General features: G+C 44.2%; 1 protein-coding gene across 1 annotated transcript; it reads left to right on the top strand.

Moving 5' to 3' along the window:
• The first annotated feature begins 925 nt into the window (after window positions 1-925).
• On the top strand, window positions 926-1,585 carry LOC119457408 (uncharacterized). Its single transcript, XM_037718979.2, has one exon. The coding sequence runs from the start codon at window positions 926-928 to the stop codon at window positions 1,583-1,585; it is 660 nt and encodes a 219-aa protein (XP_037574907.2).
• The last annotated feature ends 18,025 nt before the right edge of the window (window positions 1,586-19,610 follow it).

The following is a 19,610-nucleotide window of genomic DNA, read 5'->3' as shown; positions in this document are numbered from 1 at the left end:
ACTGGGTTATCGTCACCGTGGACCACCTCACGCGCTACGCCGAAACTTCAATGCTTCCGGCGGCCACAGGACGTGAAGTCGGCTTGTTTATCCTTCGCAACCTTGTTCTTCGACACGGTGCGCCTCGCGAGCTACTGAGTGACCGTGGTCGTTCATTCCTCTCCGAAGCTGTAGAAGCCCTCCTCCGCGAATGCAACATTGTCCATTATAACTAACTACAAGCGCATATCATCCGCAAACCAATGGTATGACTGAACCCTTTAATCACACTCGGCGGCATACTCGCCATGTACTGACGTACATGGCGAGTATGCCGCCCTGATAAATATCTAACAACAAGAAGCGCGCGTAAAACGACACGATATCTGATCGTGACAGCTTGCACCCGTGGAAATGCAATTCTGGATCTTCTATTTATTTCTGAAAAATTTAGCTCGGGAACAGTACAGGTTGAACCTGGAATTTCAGAACATAACCTGATATATTTCTGCTGGACTAGATATACGGAGATGCAAGAGGACAAAATTCCTCCAGCTACAGTAAAAGACTATAATAGAGCCGATGACACAGCAGTAATTGATTATTTAGAAGAGCATCTTGTCGTTAGCACCAACAACGTTGAAAGTTTGTGGCAACAGTTTTATTGTGCAGTTAAGTTCTGCATTCAACATTTCATACCGTCTCCTAAACTAAACTAACTAAACCTAGTTTAGTCACCTAAACTAAACTAAACGAAACCTAAACTTACACGGAGTGTAAGTTTAGGTTTCACTTCGGTGAATGTTCGGGAGTTACCGAGGAGCTGCTTGGCTCTAGACGCGACGGCGCCAGAAAAAATTGGAAATGTGACACTTGTAAAGGAGGCAATAACAAAAACGAAACAGCTGTAGAAAGTTCCAGGTACGAGAAAGAGTTATGCATGCGCATGTATGCAATTGAAACCAAGCTCGATTCCCTACTTAGCTTACCCGGAAAAGTTCAGTCAATCGAGGAATCTGTTCAGGTGATTTCGGATAAGTTTGACCAGTTTCAAACGCGACTACTTGCCCAAGAAAAATCAACAAAAGAACTGGAAAAACGTGTTGGAATCCTTGAAAACTCTAGCCTTAAAGAAGTTGATCAGCTCAGACTAGACGTTGATAACTTAGAATGGCGCAGCCGTCGTCTTAACATCGAGATACATGGCATTCAAGAAACAGAAAACGAAAACTTGATCGAAAAGGTAAACAGTATTGCAGATAAGATTTGCCAACCACATATAACGAAGGATGAAGTCACCGCTGTGCACAGACTTGCAGCGAAGCCGGGAAAGACGCGTGGGATCATAATTCGCTTTGCAAGGCAGGAACAGCGTGATTCCTGGCTTGCAAACAAAAAAGAGTTAAAGAAAGAAAGTGGAAATGTGTACATCTGCGAGAATATGACTCGACTTTCCCGCGAACTTCTGTTTACAACTAAGGATTGGGCAAGGAGCGCTGGATATGCGTTTGTTTGGCATACAAATGGTAAGGTGTTGGTGCGAAAGAAAAATGGTGAACGTGCAGTGGTTATCAGAAGTGTGCGCGATTTGGAGGACTTGAAGTAAACTGTGAAGCGCCTCCTCAGTCTCCTTGCGCTTTTTAAGCACTATAATTAACAAGGGTGACTCTACCCGATGTCTGTACTTTCGGTTCATCTGTTAATAGCGCAGATGCAAACATGATGGGACTCAGCCATAATGTCTGCTCTTATCATGATTATGACTCTTTTAATGCATATTATGGTGATATAAGTTATAAAAAATGGATATCGGTGTTTCACTTGAACGCACGAAGTATGAGAAATAAGCGTGAAAAACTGCAAGAGGCGCTTGAGAACTTCAAATGCAAGTTTGATATTTTATGTTTCACAGAAACGTGGCTTACTGAACGGGATAGTCCACCACAATTTGATGGATATAAATATGAAGGACTAATAAGAAACTGCTCTCGCGGTGGCGGTCTTGCCATGTATGTCAAAAGTTGTATCCAGTATGAATTATTACACGAATATACTGTCACGAATGAAAACGTAGAATGTCTCGTTATTTATACAAAATGCGGGTACTACTGTGTTATCTATAGGCCACCCTGCGGCAGCAAGAGACATTTTCTTAGTTTTGCAGAAGATCTCTTACATTTTTTAAGTAGCAGTGGCACTATGTTTTTAATTACTGGGGATGTGAATATTAACATGCTTGGAAACGATGTAAGTACAAGAGAATTCAAGAATATAATCAAATCATACGCATGTGAAAATCTTATCAACTTATCGACGCGGATCACGGCAGAGAGTGCAACGTTGCTTGACGTATGTATCACTAATATGTTTTGCCAGGATGCTACTGCTGGTCTGCTGACGCTAGATATCAGTGATCACCTGCCAGTCTTCTGTTTCCTGCCGGTTGTAAAAGCTCAGGACACTAAAATATCTGCTTCTTCTTATCGGAGCGTCAATTCAAAGTCACTGGAAACGTTCCGCTCACATATTGAAAAAGTAAACTGGGAATTGGTGATGACAACTTCGGACCCAAACAAAGCGTACAATTATTTTCATGACAGCTTTAAACATTGCTACAACCTGGCTTTTCCTCTTAAATGCAGTAGGAATCGTAAAAACAAGAATAGAAAACCGTGGGTTACTGGTTTGCTTTTGAGTAGAATCAAGACGAAAAATAAATTATACCACACCTTCGTTAAAAGTAGAGATCTGACTAAACTTGCTCAGTTTAAAGACTATCGAAATAAGCTAAATACTGATTTAAGACGTGCAAAACTACAGTATTATGAAAGTTTATTTACTCGGATTTCAGATAATTCAAGGAAGGTCTGGCAGGCTGTTAATGATATAACCAATAGGAAAAAAGCTAGTAACACCATAAATGTAACGACAGCTCAGGGTACTCTAAGTGATGAAGAAGCTGCTACAGCCCTAAATGCTCAATTTATACGTAGTGGAGAATATATACTACCTACTAATCTATCAAACACTGCGAACACGGAAAGAAAGGGACTTCTGAATTCACTTGTTTTCTCGCCTACAACAATGAATGAAGTTGTCAGCATAATCGGAAATCTAAAAAATGATACCGCTTCTGGTATTGATGATATCCTTTCAGTTCCGGTTAAACATGTAGCAGACATAATTTCTATCCCCATAGCTTACATTGCTAACTCAATGTTTGAATCCGGTATATTTCCTGATGCACTTAAAGTAGCTAGAGTATGCCCAATACATAAAGGAGGTACAGATCACAGTCCCAATAATTATCGACCTATTTCAGTACTTCCTGTATTATCGAAGGTTTTTGAAACAGTCATAAATATCCGCATTGAAGGTTTCATGAAAAAATACAATATTATGTGTGACGCGCAATATGGTTTTCGGAAAGGAAGATCTTGTGAGCAGGCACTACTGAATGCTAAACATCAAATCATAGAAAACTTTGAACAGAAGCTATACACTATCGGGCTATTCATAGATTTAAGGAAAGCGTTTGACTCGGTGAATCATAACGTGCTTTTAGATAAGCTACATGATTATGGAATACGCGGTATTGCATTAAAATTATTCCAAAGCTACCTTACAAATAGATACCAATATGTTTCAGTCAATAAAGTAATGTCACCGAAACTAAAAATTCAAAATGGTGTCCCCCAGGGGTCCATATTAGGTCCACTACTGTTTAACCTATATATTAATGATCTTGCTCTAATACCATTTTCCCAAAAATTAATAATGTACGCCGATGATACTAATGTGTTTTTTGCAGACAGATCGATAGCAGAATTGCAAAGTTCAGTTAATACGTATTTAGATCGGCTATCAAATTGGTTACACATCAATAAGTTACAGTTAAATGTCAACAAAACTAAGTACATATTATTTGCACCAATTAACAAACCGCGTCAATATAAAATTACAGTTATGTTCCGTGGGGCTGAACTGGAACAGGTACAAGCTCACAAGTTTCTTGGGGTGTGGTTTAGAGAGGACCTATCCTGGAATACCCATGTTATTAACCTTACAGCAGAGCTTAGCAAAATTACAGGTTGTTTCTTTAAAATAAGTGACATTATACCTGTTTGGTTAAAGAGAGTGCTATATTATTCATTATTTTATTCTAGGCTTTCGTATTGTATATTAGTATGGGGCACTACATATACGCAGAACTACAATAAACTTATTATATTACAAAAGAGAGTGCTGAGATTTTTCGAAAGTTATCACGGAAGGCCACAACACTTGAGAACAGAGCCTTTGTTTATAAAACATGACCTATTAAAGGCCTCCCAAATTTACTATTATAAGTTATTACAATATATAAAAGGTAATAAACTTTCTGATGTCCACGGGTCACAATCGCAAAATCAGTATCCACTACGTAGGAAAGCTTTTCGAGTTACGCGGACGAGAACCAATTATGGCAGACAACATGTAACCTATCAAATCTCGGCCTTGCTGAATCGTCTGGGATCTACAGAGTACAATATGCTTACTAAGAAATCTTTCAAGGTCTTGTTAATTGAAAAAGAAATCGAATATAACTGATTATTTTCACTTCCTATTATATATCTAATGCGTGCTGTAATTACATGTTAATTTTTGATGCTTGCTACCTGTTATATTTTATATATGTTCTTCATGCTGTTTAAAGATCTAACACCGTACAATCTTACTTAGTATTCATTCCACCCTGGTTATTATGTTGACAATTTGTGATGTATCTATGTTTATATCGAGTGTATGTTACATAATACCAATGTCTCACATGTCACGAAGTAGTGATTAATTTCAATTCTAGTGTTTATTTATCACGTAATCTGTTAGTCGACAAAGCTGTCTTGTTTGTTACAATATCTTAAAACGACGTTGTTGTATTTACTTTTGTGCTACATGAAAGCTGTCGCTGTTGTCAATTTTTTTTTTTTTTGAACGGAGCAGGAGCCTCTGTCAGGCCTTGATGCCTTTTGCTCCTGTCACCGTTTCTGTAAAGTTACAGAAAAAATAAAGACTTTGTTGTTGTTGTTGTAAAAAGACTGCAAAAGCACCGTACAAACCCCTGGATTAGTCGGGAGATAATTCAAACCAAAAGAAAAATTAAGTGCCTGAGAAAGAAGCACAAAACATTCACTCCATAATTTATGCAGCTAAATCTTGATCTGCTAAGTAAAACAAGCAAGAAACAACTTTTTTAGCAACACTATTGCCGACTTCATTAAAAGTGATCCTAGCAAGTTCTGGCACTACCTCAGTCAAAGTAAAAAGGAGATTAAGAAAGTCAAAGTTCATGATAATATTCTGGATAACCCAACTTCTGTTGCAGAGACATTTAATCAGTACTTTCAATTTCTTTTTTCAATACGTGATGAATATAACCTGCCATATGTTTCTCCTGTATGAGAAAATCAGTTGGACATAACCCACTGAACACACATTGGTCTAGAAGCCGTCTTCAAGACGTCTTGACAAGGTAAGCAAGACGTCTTGAAAACCATTTTAAACGTTTACAAGACGTCTTGAAGATGTTTTGGCAAGATAATAAATACTTCTTCAAGACATCTTACCAAGATATTGTCGGACGTCTTAAAACGTCTTGTAGCCGTCTCTAAGACCGTCTAATGCACCGCCAAATTTGGGATATCAGACGTCTTACAAGACGTCTTGTAGACGTCCCAATGACGGCTAGAAGACGTCCCAAGGACGGCTAGAGGACGTCTTGCAAGACATCTGGGAACGTTTTGAAAACGGCTACAAAACGTTCTGCTGGACGTTTTGAGTATGTCTTAAAAACGTTTTTAAATGCTTTGAACATCTACTGGTCAACTAAGGCATGGCATTTTCTAGTCGCACGTATTTAGCTAATTAAGCCCTACATATTGTTTTATAGTATTTACAAAAGATAGTGACAGTGGAAATATACTTAGATCTAAAGTGGAGACGATGTGAAATCTGAACACGACGTAGGTTATTTCAACACAGAATGTATTCCATAAAGTTACGAAGTCTTCACTTTGAGGAAAAAAAGTGAAGAAACAAATAAGGAATAAACATGCTATGAATATATATATACTATATAAAGTACAACGGACTTGACCTCTCTAAACTTTAGTTCAACACCTGATCTATTGTCAGCTAGGGGAAGCACTAGCACAAATATGATATTTTAAATAGTCTCCAGAAGCTAAAATTAAGTCATATTGCAATCCAGATGGTCTGTCTCCTTCCGATGTCAACTATCCAACAAAATGTTGCCTAGCTTCAGTGATCTGGCTAGAAACAGCATACACTGCCCATTATGTCCAGGAAGACCCAATATCATTTTACTTACCTTGTCAACACTGATCTAGATTTGCAGATGGAATAATATCAAAGCCTCCTGCAACACTATTACAGAATTTTTCCTTGCATGGATGTTTGGCACGCACAAGAATTTAGATACACAAAACACCCTTCCAGTATAGCATTAATTATAAAGGAATTGAGTGTCTCCCTCTTATCTGCTACATAGAGAAATCAATGAGGATGTTCGTATTCCTCGCAATATTGAAAAAAGGTTGGCTTTACCGACAGCACCAATCCCATGGCCCATTTCTTACAACCCACCATAGCAACACTGAAATATTGGCAAAGCCACAAAAGCAATAAACACGTGTCAAAGCCACGTACGCTTAACATAAAGCATGATTGTTCACACAAATGAAGCGCTAAAGTGGTCAAAGGTTTCAAAGAATTTTTAATAAATTAGTAACACGCCACTACATAAGCAAAATGTTTCTAATGCACCTCCTAGAGTTTTGCATTGTGGCTGGCTGTTATAACAAATTTGACACTCCACAATTCAGGGAACTGGCTTAGACATTTCCACAAGCTGATGCACCCGCAGAAAATTCAGCGTGTTCCAATGATGCTTGACCTCAGATTTCGCACCTGCACTTAGAAGGTAAGACAAAAGATTAACAAATAGGTTACAGTGAAACTTCGTTATAACGAAACGGGATATAACAAATTATTGTATACAACAAAATGACATTCCCGCTGAAATCTCCGAAGATATCCATGTTTTTATAACCTCGTTTCAACGAAGTAAACTTATCCTGCCAATAGATACACCAAACTTCAGTTTTCTCCGAAAAAAGAAATGCCGGACCCCTTGCAGGCTCGCTTCTGCTTTCCGCAGGGTAGAACACACATTCGTTGCCGATGTTTAAAACGTTTACGTATTTGCGTTGAATCCACCGTCGAACACTGGTCCTTGTCACCACTACGCGTAGTTGCGCATAAGCAGACTCTAGATCGCCATCGCAATTCCTCTCACTGCGGCACCGCGCAGACTAGTTAGTGCAGCTATAGGCGTGGCCTCGGAGATTGCGCCGGTGCAATTTCAGAGGCCACGCCTCCCTGTGTGTACCACGTGCTGCTCGCACACGACGAACATTGTTGGTGTCGCAGCGTGCAACCTATTCAACCGCGTCGCCGTTTCGCCGGTTTCGCGATGCTAGAGACGACCCAACTAAAAGCGGTAACGAAAGATCATCACATTGAAACAGAAGGCAGCTATCATAAAGGCAATCGTGTCAGATGCTAAGAAGTGGTGTGTTAAGGACGCCGAAGTTTCTTTTGCTGTTTTATTAGAAGTCCAGCGAGCACGTGGCCATATAATGGTTCTGCTTCCCGAAAAACCGTCTGCTTCTATACAAGTTCAAATTTGTGCGCGACATTGCGCATATATTGCAGTGAACGGCAGTAATGAATATAATGACGTAATTTTGGCTCCCCCTTCAACTTCGCTATAAAAAGATTTTATTGCATATGACTGAAGAGTTCCTACTCATTTATGCCGCAGCCTTGTTTGCAAACAGCAACTGTTAGAAATCCGACCTAGGTATCTTCCTTATTCAGATGCAATAATGCCATCGCTGCGATTCGGCCTTATCTGTAGCCTCGGTAGCAAGCCCCCGAGATACTACCGTGAAATCCTGATTCTTGGCAATAACGACAGCCTTGTCCAAGAAGGCCAGTGCCATGGTTGGAGGCTGCCATGTCCTCCGCAACTACATCGCAAGCGACATTTTTCGTTTTCAAATCATACACATGCTGCAAGCCCTTATTCAAGATTGCATCTTTTGTTGATTTAGACATAGTAGCAATTTGCGCCGAAAAAGAATTCTACACCGTGTCCTTCCCATGTACCAGTTCATGATGCAACGTGTAGGCAGGAACATATATGCGCCGCGCGTCATAGGTTTTCAGAACACGTGACAAGGCCTGCTTTTAGGGACATGTTGAATGGCAGCGTCGACTCCAGGACGCGCGGCCAAGCGAGGTCACTGGTCAACTTGAACGATGTTCTACGCAACGAATGAAACACTTCCGGGGTAACCACACTCAGAATGTTCGCGACGTAATTTGAGCCAGGCGCGCAGCCCGGATATTTTTTTCGGGGGTGGGGTGGGGGAGCTAAAGCACCGCGATCGTCCTGACTGTGGTGCTTCGTTCTTTTAAGTTCCCAGGCGTCGGAGAAGCGTTGAGACGCGAATGCCCATAATAGCCGCACGTTTGAAGGATACGCGCCTTTGTTAATACGCGACGTGCCAGGCAAAAACGGAGCAGGGCGCAGGCCATAAAAACAAAAAAAGGCAAAATTTGGAGAGGGGGGGGGGGCGGAAGCCCGGTCACCCACCCCCATCTGATACGCCACTGCCCTGAGCGTCCTGATTTAGAGCAAATTTGCAGGGATCGCTGTAAAATTTTTGCTTTAGTCCTGGCGACCAGATTTCTGACAATGACTTGCAGAGATTACGTCCGAGTGAGCATAACCGGAAATGTTCATTCGTTCGACCAAATATCGTTGAGGCCTGCCACATTGCCCGTCACACGCGCCCTCGAGCTCGCACGACCCTCGCCTATGTCCCTTGAGTGAGCAAGGCCATCGCAATTGTTCTGAAACCCTATGAAGTCAATGTCCCACGTTTAGGCCCACTAGTTGCAGCATCAACAGGCAGATGTGAAGATTCAGAAGATATGTTCCAAGCATTGTATACAGAACAGCCTGCGCGAATCGCGACTATCTCTACATCAGCGAAAGCAGTCATTCTGACAGCGCTTGAAGCATGAAATCTATGTCAAAGATATCAATTAGAAATGAATCAGAAGTTAGGAAACAATGTCGTTTCCATTGCACTTGCGGAGCACGTGGGAGGCTGAATATGCCACCGACGAGGCAAGGCTTCTATCATTGCTAAGGAAACTGGATTTGAGGGGAGTTTCTGGAATCTCTTGCTATCCAGACTACAAAAAACTACAGAAAAAACGCTGTATCGCAACGATGCCAATATCCCGCCTGCATACGTAGAATACCGTCGTTTCGAGCAGTTCGTGTTGTGAACAAGGCTTCCATGCGTCCAATTCTTATTACCACTTTTTGATCGGCGTCCTGTTTTTTTTTCTTCTTGTAACATGAACTCCAGAACCAAGAGAAAGCATAAGCGAGATGCAGCACTGAATTTGAATTTATTATCCTAGCTGTTGCAATGTACTCGTTTGGAAGTTAATGTGAGCAGAAAAACCGAAGACAGCAAAATTCTACGTATTAATCATTCTTGTGGTTTAAATTAGGACAGATAGATTTGTCAAGAACCAAGTGAAGCAGCATAAAAAAATTAGGTCCAAACTATCAGTTAATGAGGACACAAAAATACATATGCCGCAGATACAGCTCACACTTAAAATTTATTTATTTAAAGGCGCAAACGATAGGACATTACATCCGTGTGTTATTCTGAAGGCCAACATCTTGTTCTGTCATTACTGAGGCCGCAATGACGTATTCACCTTCTTCTGTCATCCTCGCCTCAGTGGTAAGCTCAACCTACTCAGCGGTTGGTTCATCTTTCCAGTAACATCATACTCAATTAAAATGACAATTACATGGCAAGCGCCATTGGCTAGCCATATCACTACTTCAAACCATTACGTTATTAAGCACCTGGAATAGCATGTCAGGCGAATAGCCAGGCTAACATATCCAGCACCTCATTAAACAATGCTTCTTTCTTTCTATGTGACACAGAAAGCAGCTTAATAAGGTAATGGTTTGAAGCATGTGATATGACTGGACCATTGCGCTTGCCCAAATGCTATCTGCCTCATGCAAGTTTTTTTTAATTTGGTTCAGTCTAAAAAAAAGAAACCTTGTAGAATGAGAACATACGGTGTGTTCTTATTCTACGTGGTCCTTTTTATTTTAACTGAGCTAAATTTTAAGAACATGTGGCAGACACCACAATTGTGCTGTCCAAATTGTTCTAAATTACTCGATGAGGTGGCCTATTACTTCTACGAAAAATCAAAACGTTTAATTCAACATTTGACAGTTACACTAATTAACTTTTCATTAATTACCTCACTGCACATATTTTAATTGTAGCTAGTGATTATGCCAGGCATATCGACTTGGAACAAATTCTGAGGATGGCAGCGGTTTCGAGATATGCGGTATCAAACTTGCAGTAAAAATGCACAGTTTTCTAACTTACTTTTTAAGAAAGCACTGTTTCATACATTGAAGCACACATTAACTGGAACGCCAATGCATTTCGGTGGACACATTCAAAATTATTATATCGAAACTAGCGTAGTCCTCAAATCTCGTTCTAAGTCAATATGCATTGCATACCCACTAGCTACAATTCGTAGATTAAAAATATGTACTGCAAAGTAGTTCGTTTATTAGCGCAATTAAGTAAATTATTCGGAAAGCATATTGGTTTCTCGTAACGTAATGGCCGCCTTATCGAGTAATTTTGATCAAGGTTTATAATTGTGCTATCTTTCACAGGCAATTTTAAAAAAATTGGTGCAGCTACATAAAGACACCACGTATATGGACACATAATCCGCTCTGGAACAATAATGCGGCCTGACTTGTAGACTATATTTCCGCATGTCTATGGCACAAGATCTAGGAATAAGAAATGACCTTTTTAGCGTTGCAAATAATTAGTCTTCCGATAACAAAGGCCCATCGTTATGTGGCTCACAGGAAACCACTCTCTCATGCATCGTTCTGTTTACCAGCGTTTCAGCTTGCTGATAGAACGCTGCAAGTGTCTGATTTTGCTCAACGCTTGACGCTACGCGCGAGTAGGTACACATACCTCAATTTCTTTAATTATCCAGGTACCTCACGGGTTCCCACTGGAACATTAAATGAACAAGCATTTACCATATGTCAGCCCTACTATTGCCGCTACCGTATCCACCAGCTACCGGTTGGTTTGCTTGCATTGCCTAAAAAGCACGCCACGCGTACAACTGGCGCAGCTTAGCGAGCATGCGCCAACCAGACTTGTGCCTGAGAACGTCGCGGCAACGGTATAAAGCGATATATAGCGCTATGCTAAACTTTCGTAACAACACTAACATTTCAATTTCTCTTCCCTTTCAGAGAAGTGCGTTGGAGGAAATCGCTACCAGCGATCCCATAAAGCTATGATAAAATAACGGGTAAACAAGAAACAAAGCAACAATTCACAACAGCGTGACCCGCCGCGGTGGCTTAGTCGGCTAAGCCGTCAGTGTTGCCAAGTTTGGCTATAAATAGCCAAATTGGGCTACAGAAAAAAAATTTTGGCGTTGACTTGGACGAGTTGGCTACGCGGCTATATTTGGGCTACAGAAAATCTGTGACAGCTTTGTTTGGGCTATAAGTGGCGCACTAATAAATGCTCCAGAGGTCGCTCTGATCGAGTAGAAACAAATATCGATGGCTATGTTTTAGCTGGCTGACTCGGCAGCGCGCCTGTGCGTGTTTGTGTGTGCGCGAAATGCCCATCGCCCCCCCCCCTCCCCCTCCATTCTCTGCGCCGTTGTCTGAGCCGGTGGCTTTGATCTTTGACGCACTTAAACTTACATCGCGCTTCACCGTGAGACACCCGATCTCCGGGCATCAGGATGAGCCCGGGAGTAGAGGGGTTTTCACAGTACACAGTAGTACTAACATCGCTATGCTCAGAGAGCAATGAAATAGTGTCGGGCGATCGTGGCGCCGACATGAAAGAGCCACGGGTAGATGACACGCTCCAGTGTGTTCATGGCCATGGCTTCTTGGTCAACTAGCGCGCCGGACACAGCTTTCGACCTGCTTCACGTTTCTCACGCTAAGCTTTACTGCCATTTTCCTTTTCCTGAGAGATTAGTTTTTGTTTGTGCTTACATTAGAGGTTCATTTCCATAGATTAGACTTAAGATCGAACCCTCCTCGGAGAGGAGAATCGAACCATGAGGAAGTGGGTCAAGTTTGCGAGAAAGTATAAAAAACAATGGGAGCAAGACGCCGAGCCCGAAGTGGGTCCTGGTGCGTTTACTTATAGATGGTTTGCCCGTAACGTAACAGATGCAGGTACTAATTGTGCTAATATCGAAACATGTTTGCCACGATGCCATCAGTGCGCCACGTCACATGAACATCACCTAGTGTGTTAGCTTAGCAGGTGAGGTGTCGCGCTGCTGGCTCGAGGCGAAATGTAGGAACACCCGTGTACTTAGATTTATGTGCACGCTAAAGAACCCAAGGTGGTCAAAATTATTCCGGAGACACCACTGCTTCATTCCTCCCAATCATATCGTGGTTTTGGCACGTAAAACCCCAGTAATTATTAGCATATCAACATGGTTTGCTTTTTTAGAGTAACCGGTTTTCACAGGATTACCACTATTATCAATTTGTCGTTTACCTTTGCTCTTTGTGAGCTGTCGCGGCTTTTGCCATTCCAAGCGAGTTACGTTCGGGACGTGCTCGTCGCCGCTAACAACTGCGCGCTTACCACACTGGAGTGCCGTTTTGCGCAGCAACCGTTTAAAGCTTCGCTTACAGCGATTGAGACAGCGTGTGGCATATCTGTTGTCTCTCACTTCTTTTTAACGCATGTTCTTGGCGTGCTAGAGACCTAAGATGGTGGCCAAGTTGATGTGAATGAAAACTATACAGAGTCTGTCCCAGGTAACCCGGGCTAAGCTAATTAACGAGAAAGATAGGACGTTGAGACGAATAACGCGAGATATCATAGCGCAATATACTGGTTTTGGCTCATAAAAAAGAAGTTGTGGGCGCGTCACCGTCGCAGACCGCTGGACGGCTGAAGTTTTTCTACGCCGTAGGCAGGGGGGGGGATGGGTCACGTGAGAGCTCAATGATGCTGAACGTTATGTTGCGTTCACGTGAGCTAACAGAGTTCGTAGTTATTATTACTGTATATAACTAAAATGATAATTCAGTTCTATTTGTCATAAAATAAAAGCACTATGATTTCGCCCTCTGCAGCGATTCGCTGAAACTTGAGAGCTTTCGGGGCCAACCAAAAAGTGTTCTGTGTGCAAGCGTGATGTCGACCGTCATGGCGGCAAGGACATTTAGTTACAACGGGTTGTGCAAAAAAGGATTCCCGTAGTTGAATGTGAAAAGTTATATACAAATAAAACTGCAAATAAGAATGGCTACATTTGGCTACGAAATATTTTGCTCTCTTTTTGTGTTTGGCTACATTTGGGCTACAATGTCTCTAACTTTGGGCTACGCCGCCTCGTCCGACCTGGCAACACTGTAAGCCGTTTTGCGCGGCCGAGCGAGCACGAGATCATTTCGATGGAGGCGAAATGCAAAAACGCCTGTGTGCATGCGTTGTATTGCACGTTAAAGAACCCAAGGTGGTCAAAATTAATCCGGAGCCCTCCACTACGGCGTACCTCATTATCAGAAATGGTTTTGGCTCGTAAAACCCCCGAAAGAAGAACACAACAGCGTGGAAACGCGTAGATGGCCTGGCGATACTTCTTTAACCAGAGAAACAAACAAGGAAACAAGATATGGGGCGTGCTGTAGGTGCGCAAATCCCGTCTGCGGCGGCCGCAATTAAATGGGGGCGAAATGCAAAAATGTCCGTGTGCTGTGCATTGGGTGCACGCTAGAGAGCCACAGGTGGTAAAAACTCATCCGAAGTCCCCTACTAAGGCGTACTTCATAATCATATCGCGCTTCCGGCATGTAAAGCCCCAGATTTTCATGAATTTTAATTACGAGTTCACCTCACGTTTTGTTTTCAGCCCGCGAGATTTAGCATATTCAGATTATGACTTGCGGTAGGAACGCCTATGCGAATTAATTTAAGCCATGCACAATTTATGGGTTAAATTGATAGCGCGAAAGAAAATTATGTGCAAAGCGGCGTGTTCCCGAGTCTGCATCCATGAGCAGGCGCCCACAAAGATCGCAATATTTTAAAAATGCCTTCCAGCAATCAATAGATTCGAAGCATGGGTGAGTGTAGCTCGACCGAATGCGCAGTACACAGTTACATCACCGTCACTAAACGCAAATGAAAAGAATAAAACAGGTGGGTCACACGCAACCAGAACAATACGAGTTGAAACATAACACGTTGCAAGCAAGCGCAGTAGCACGCAACAGCAAGCGCGCGATTTTACGCGAGAACAATGCGGATCAAGATTCGAGGCGGGAATATTTTTGAACGGCGCTACCGCGCCAGCTAGGAATTGAATAACAATAAACATGCCAAACAAATTATGTCAGCTACGCAAGTTTGCCTGATCGCGTTCGCGATCGCCAACAATATTAATGCGGGAATGGTGGGCCACTGGAAGAGCAAGCAGCGTAGTTCTGTATCGCCAAACGAGCGACACTACAGGTTTTCCCGCTCAATTTAATCCGAACGCCAGCTATTTTAATCCCAGCGCCAGTCAATTTAATCCACGCGCCACACATTTAATCTACGCGCCAACTAATTTAATCTACGCGCCAAGTATTTTAATCCTCACGTCAGTGAATTTAATCCAAAGTGTAGGTCCACTTGCGGGGTGTATAAGAAGTTCAAAATAACGACGAAATGTTATAATTTTGCGCAGACCAAACGTAACTGAAGTTGACTTCTTCATACGCTACGAAGCATACTTCAAACCACATGAAAAAGAGCCACGCGACATAACGTAACTTTCTTGAGGCCCTCATGAATCATTCCCAACCATACTGACATGGATATCAAACGAACGGGAATTGAAGAAGCTATGCGATGGTGAACACGTTACGAACGTCAAACCAGGTGGGAAAAAGGTGTCACGTGACCTCACGTATCTTTCGCTGGTCCATGCGTGATTCCCAACCATATGGACATGGATATCAAACCAACGGGCTTCGAAGAAGCTTTGCGATGGTACACACGTAACGAACGTCCAACCAGGTGGGAAAAGGGTGTCACGTGACCTCACGTATAATTCGCTGGTCCATGCGTGATTCCCAACCACATTGACATGGATATCAAACGAACGGGAATTGAAGAAGCTATGCGATGGTGCACACGTTACGAACGTCAAACCAGGTGGGAAAAGCGCGTCACTTGACCTCACGTATAATTCGCTGGTCCATGCGTGATTCCCAACCATATTGACATGGTATCAAACGAACGGGCTTCGAAGAAGCTTTGCGATGGTATACACGTAACGAACGTCAAACCAGGTGGGAAAAGCGTGTCACGTGACTTCACGTATAATTCGCTGGTCCATGCGTGATTCCCAACCATATTGACATGAATATCAAACGAACGGGCTTCGAAGAAGCTTTGCGATGGTAGAAACGTAACGAACGTCAAACCAGGTGGGAAAAAGCTGTCACGTGCCTTCACATATAATCCGCTGGTCCATGCGTGATTCCCAACCATATTGACATGTATATCAAACGAACAGGCTTCGAAGAAGCTTTGCGATGGTGCACACGTTACGAACGTCAAACCAGGTGGGAAAAGCGTGTCACGTGACCTCACGTATAATTCGCTGGACCATGCGTGATTCCCAACTATATTGACATGGATATCAAACGAAGGGGCTTCGAAGAAGCTTTGAGATGCTACACACGTAATGAACGTCAAACCAGGTAGGAAAAAGCTGTCACGTGACCTCACGTATAATTCGCTGGTCCATGCGTGATTCCCAACCATATTGACATGGATATCAAACGAACGGGCTTCGAAGAAGCTTTGCGATGGTACACACGTTACGAACGTCAAACCAGTTGGGAAAAGGGTGTCACGTGACCTCGCGTATAATTCGCTGGTCCATGCGTGATTCCCAACCATATTGACATGGATATCAAACGAACGGGCTTCGAGAAAGCTTTGCGATGGTACACACGTCGCATATTTCAAACAACGTCAAAAAGGTGTCACGTGACCTCACGTATCTTTCGCTGGCCCATGCATGATTCCCAACCATATTGACATGGATATCAAATGAACGGGCTTCGAAGAAGCTCTGCGATGGTAAACACGTAATGAACGTCAAACCAGGTGGGAAAATGGTGTCACTTGACCTGACGTAACTTTCTTCAGGTTCTCATGGGTCATCCCCAACCATACTGACATGGATATCAAACGAACGGGAATTGAATAAACTATGCGATGGTACACACATAACGAACGTCAAACCAGGTGGGAAAAGGGTGTCACGTGACCTCACGTATTTTTCGCTAGCCCATGCGTGATTCCCAACCATATTGACATGGATATCAAACGAACGAGCTTCGAAGAAGCTCTGCGATGGTATGAACGTCGCATACTTCAAACAACGTGAAAAAGAGTCACTTGACATCACGTAACTTTCGCCAGGCTCTCATGGGTCATTCTCAACCATACTGATATAGATATTGTCACCTAGTAGTGACGGTAAAGAAAACAGTCGCAAAACTGTGTACGACGAAACTGGTTGTTTATTGGGCGAACCTGTGCCCACAAAAGCAAGCTACACTCAAAGCACAACGGTAGCGGCGAATACAGTCGGCAATCGTCGAAAATCTGATCAGCGGCGAAACGCGTCGGCTTTTATACCTGAGTCATCGAAGGTTCCAGATTAATCCCTGATGGCCGCGGGTCTTCCACAAAGTTCTAGACAATTGGCGTCGGTCATCAATCAGATAACATAAGCGTCGGTGAAAACAGGCAACGAAAGACGCATCGATAACGTTCTAGACACTTCCGATACAGGCGCGTCCTTCGCCGAGCGATAACGTTTAACATTTGTTAGCCGGTGGAAAGCGGCCACCGGTGAAAGATAAACATGTATACGTGTCAATACCCTCCCCTTAAAAAGCATCGTCCCGATGCTACAAACACGAAAGCGAAAACAAAGCAACGCGCACAGAAAGGGACAAAAATAACAAAGCAACAAAGGACCTAAGTTCGTCAGCGGGCGTAGAAAGGCTTAAGACGCACCACGTGGATGACTTCAGGTCGTGCGCGGCGCCGCTGTGATTGCGAAATACCGTCTGGCATCACCTCATACTCCAGTGCGCCAATACATCGGATGATCTTATATGGTCCGAAATAGCGACGTAAGAGGTTCTCGCTAAGTCCTCGTCGGCGTATCGGAGTCCAGACCCAAACACGGTCTCCGGGCTGGTACTCGACGTAGCGTCGTCGAAGATTGTAGTGTCGGCTGTCGGTTCTCTGCTGGTTCTTGATGCGCAGGCGGGCGAGCTGTCGACTTTCTTCGGCACGCTGCAAATAGGTGGCAACGTCGAGATTTTCTTCGTCGGAGACATCCGGTAGCTAGGCGTCAAGCGTCGTGGCCGGTTTCCTTCCATAGACCAGGTTGAACGGCGCCATGTGCGTCGTTTCTTGCATGGCCGTGTTGTATGCGAAGGTCACGTACGGAAGTATGGCATCCCACGTCTTGTGTTCGACGTCGACGTACATTGCCAGCATGTCGGCGATGGTCTTATTTAGGCGCTCGGTGAGGCCATTCGTCTGCGGGTGGTAGGCGGTGGTCCGGCGATGGCTTGTCTGGCTGTAGCGCAGGATGGCTTGAGTTAGTTCAGCCGTGAAGGCTGTACCTCTGTCGTTGATGAGGACTTCTGGGGCACCGTGACGCAGGAGCATGTTCTCAACGAAGAATCGGGCTACCTCGGCAGCACTGCATTTGGGCAAGGCTTTTGTTTCGGCGTAGCGGGTGAGGTAGTCCGTAGCTACGACGATCCATTTATTCCCGGACGTCGACGTCGGAAAAGGCCCCAGTAAGTCCATCCCGATCTGCTGGAACGGTCGGCGAGGTGGCTCAATCGGCTGTAGAAGTCCGGCTGGCCTTGTCGGCGGTGTTTTGCATCGCTGACAGTCTCGGCATGTCCTTACGTAATGGGCGACGTCGGCAGAGAGGCGAGGCCAGTAGTATTTTTCTTGTATCCTCGCGAGCGTGCGGGAAAAACCGAGGTGTCCAGCCGTTGGGTCGTCATGGAGAGCTTGCAGAACCTCTGGACGCAATGCTGAGGGTACCACGAGGAGGTAGTTGGCTCGGAGAGGCGAGAAGTTCTTCTTTAGGAGAATGTCGTTTTGCAAGAAAAACGACGCCAATCCTCGCCTGAACACCTTGGGCACAATGATGGTCTTGTCTTCCAGGTAGTCTACAAGTCTCCTTAGTTCCGGGTCGGCTCGCTGTTGTTCGGCGAATTCGTCGTCACTGATGGGACCCAAGAAAGTGTCGTCATCCTGGTCGTCCTGTGGCGGCGGTTCGACGGGGGCGCGAGACAAGCAGACGGCGTCAGCGTGCTTTCGCCCGGACTTGTAAACGACGGTGATGTCGAATGCTTGAAGTCTCAGACTCCATCGTGCGAGGCGACCTGAAGGATCCTTCAAGTTAGCTAGCCAACACAAGGCGTGGTGGTCGCTCACAACTTTAAAGGGCCTGCCATAGAGGTAGGGGCGAAACTTTGATGTAGCCCAGATGATGGCGAGGCATTCCTTTTCTGTTGTGGAATAATTTGCTTCCGCCTTCGATAGCGACCGGCTAGCGTAACTTACAACCCTTTCTAGTCCGTCAGTCCTCTGCACAAGCACGGCGCCGAGTCCTACGCTGCTTGCGTCGGTGCGGACTTCGGTATCGGCGTTTTCGTCGAAATGCGCAAGTATTGGCGGAGATTGCAGGCGTCGCTTCAGTTCTTCAAATGCTTCGACTTGCGGCGTCTCCCACTTGAACTCGACGTCGGCCTTCGTGAGATACGTCAGTGGCTCAGCGATCCGTGAAAAATTCTTGACGAAGCGCCTGTAATAGGCGCACAGTCCAAGAAATCTACGCACTGCCTTCTTGTCAGCGGGCGGAGGAAAGTTGGAGATGGCCGAACTTTTCTGAGGGTCGGGCCGCACTCCAGACTTGTTGATGACGTGGCCCAAAAACAAGAGCTCCTCATATGCGAAGTGGCACTTTTCTGGCTTTAACGTGAGTCCGGAGGTTTTGATTGCTTGAAGAACTGTTTCAAGGCGCCGCAGGTGTTCTTCGAAGCTTGAGGCAAACACAACGACGTCGTCCAAATAGACGAGGCAAGTCTGCCACTTCAAGCCTGCCAGTACTGTATCCATGACGCGTTGTAAAGTCGCAGGTGCCGAGCAAAGACCAAACGGCATGACCTTGAACTCAAACAGTCCGGCTGGTGTTATAAAGGCAGTCTTCTCCCGGTCCCTCTCGTCGACTTCGATTTGCCAGTAGCCGGTTTTGAGGTCCATCGACGAAAAATACTTTGCGTTGTAGAGTAGATCCAA

This window comes from Dermacentor silvarum, chromosome 7 (assembly GCF_013339745.2).
Source record: "Dermacentor silvarum isolate Dsil-2018 chromosome 7, BIME_Dsil_1.4, whole genome shotgun sequence".
Lineage (NCBI taxonomy): Eukaryota > Metazoa > Arthropoda > Arachnida > Ixodida > Ixodidae > Dermacentor > Dermacentor silvarum.
The sequence above is the reverse complement of the archived record's forward strand: the minus strand, read 5'-3'. Positions and strand labels throughout refer to the sequence as shown.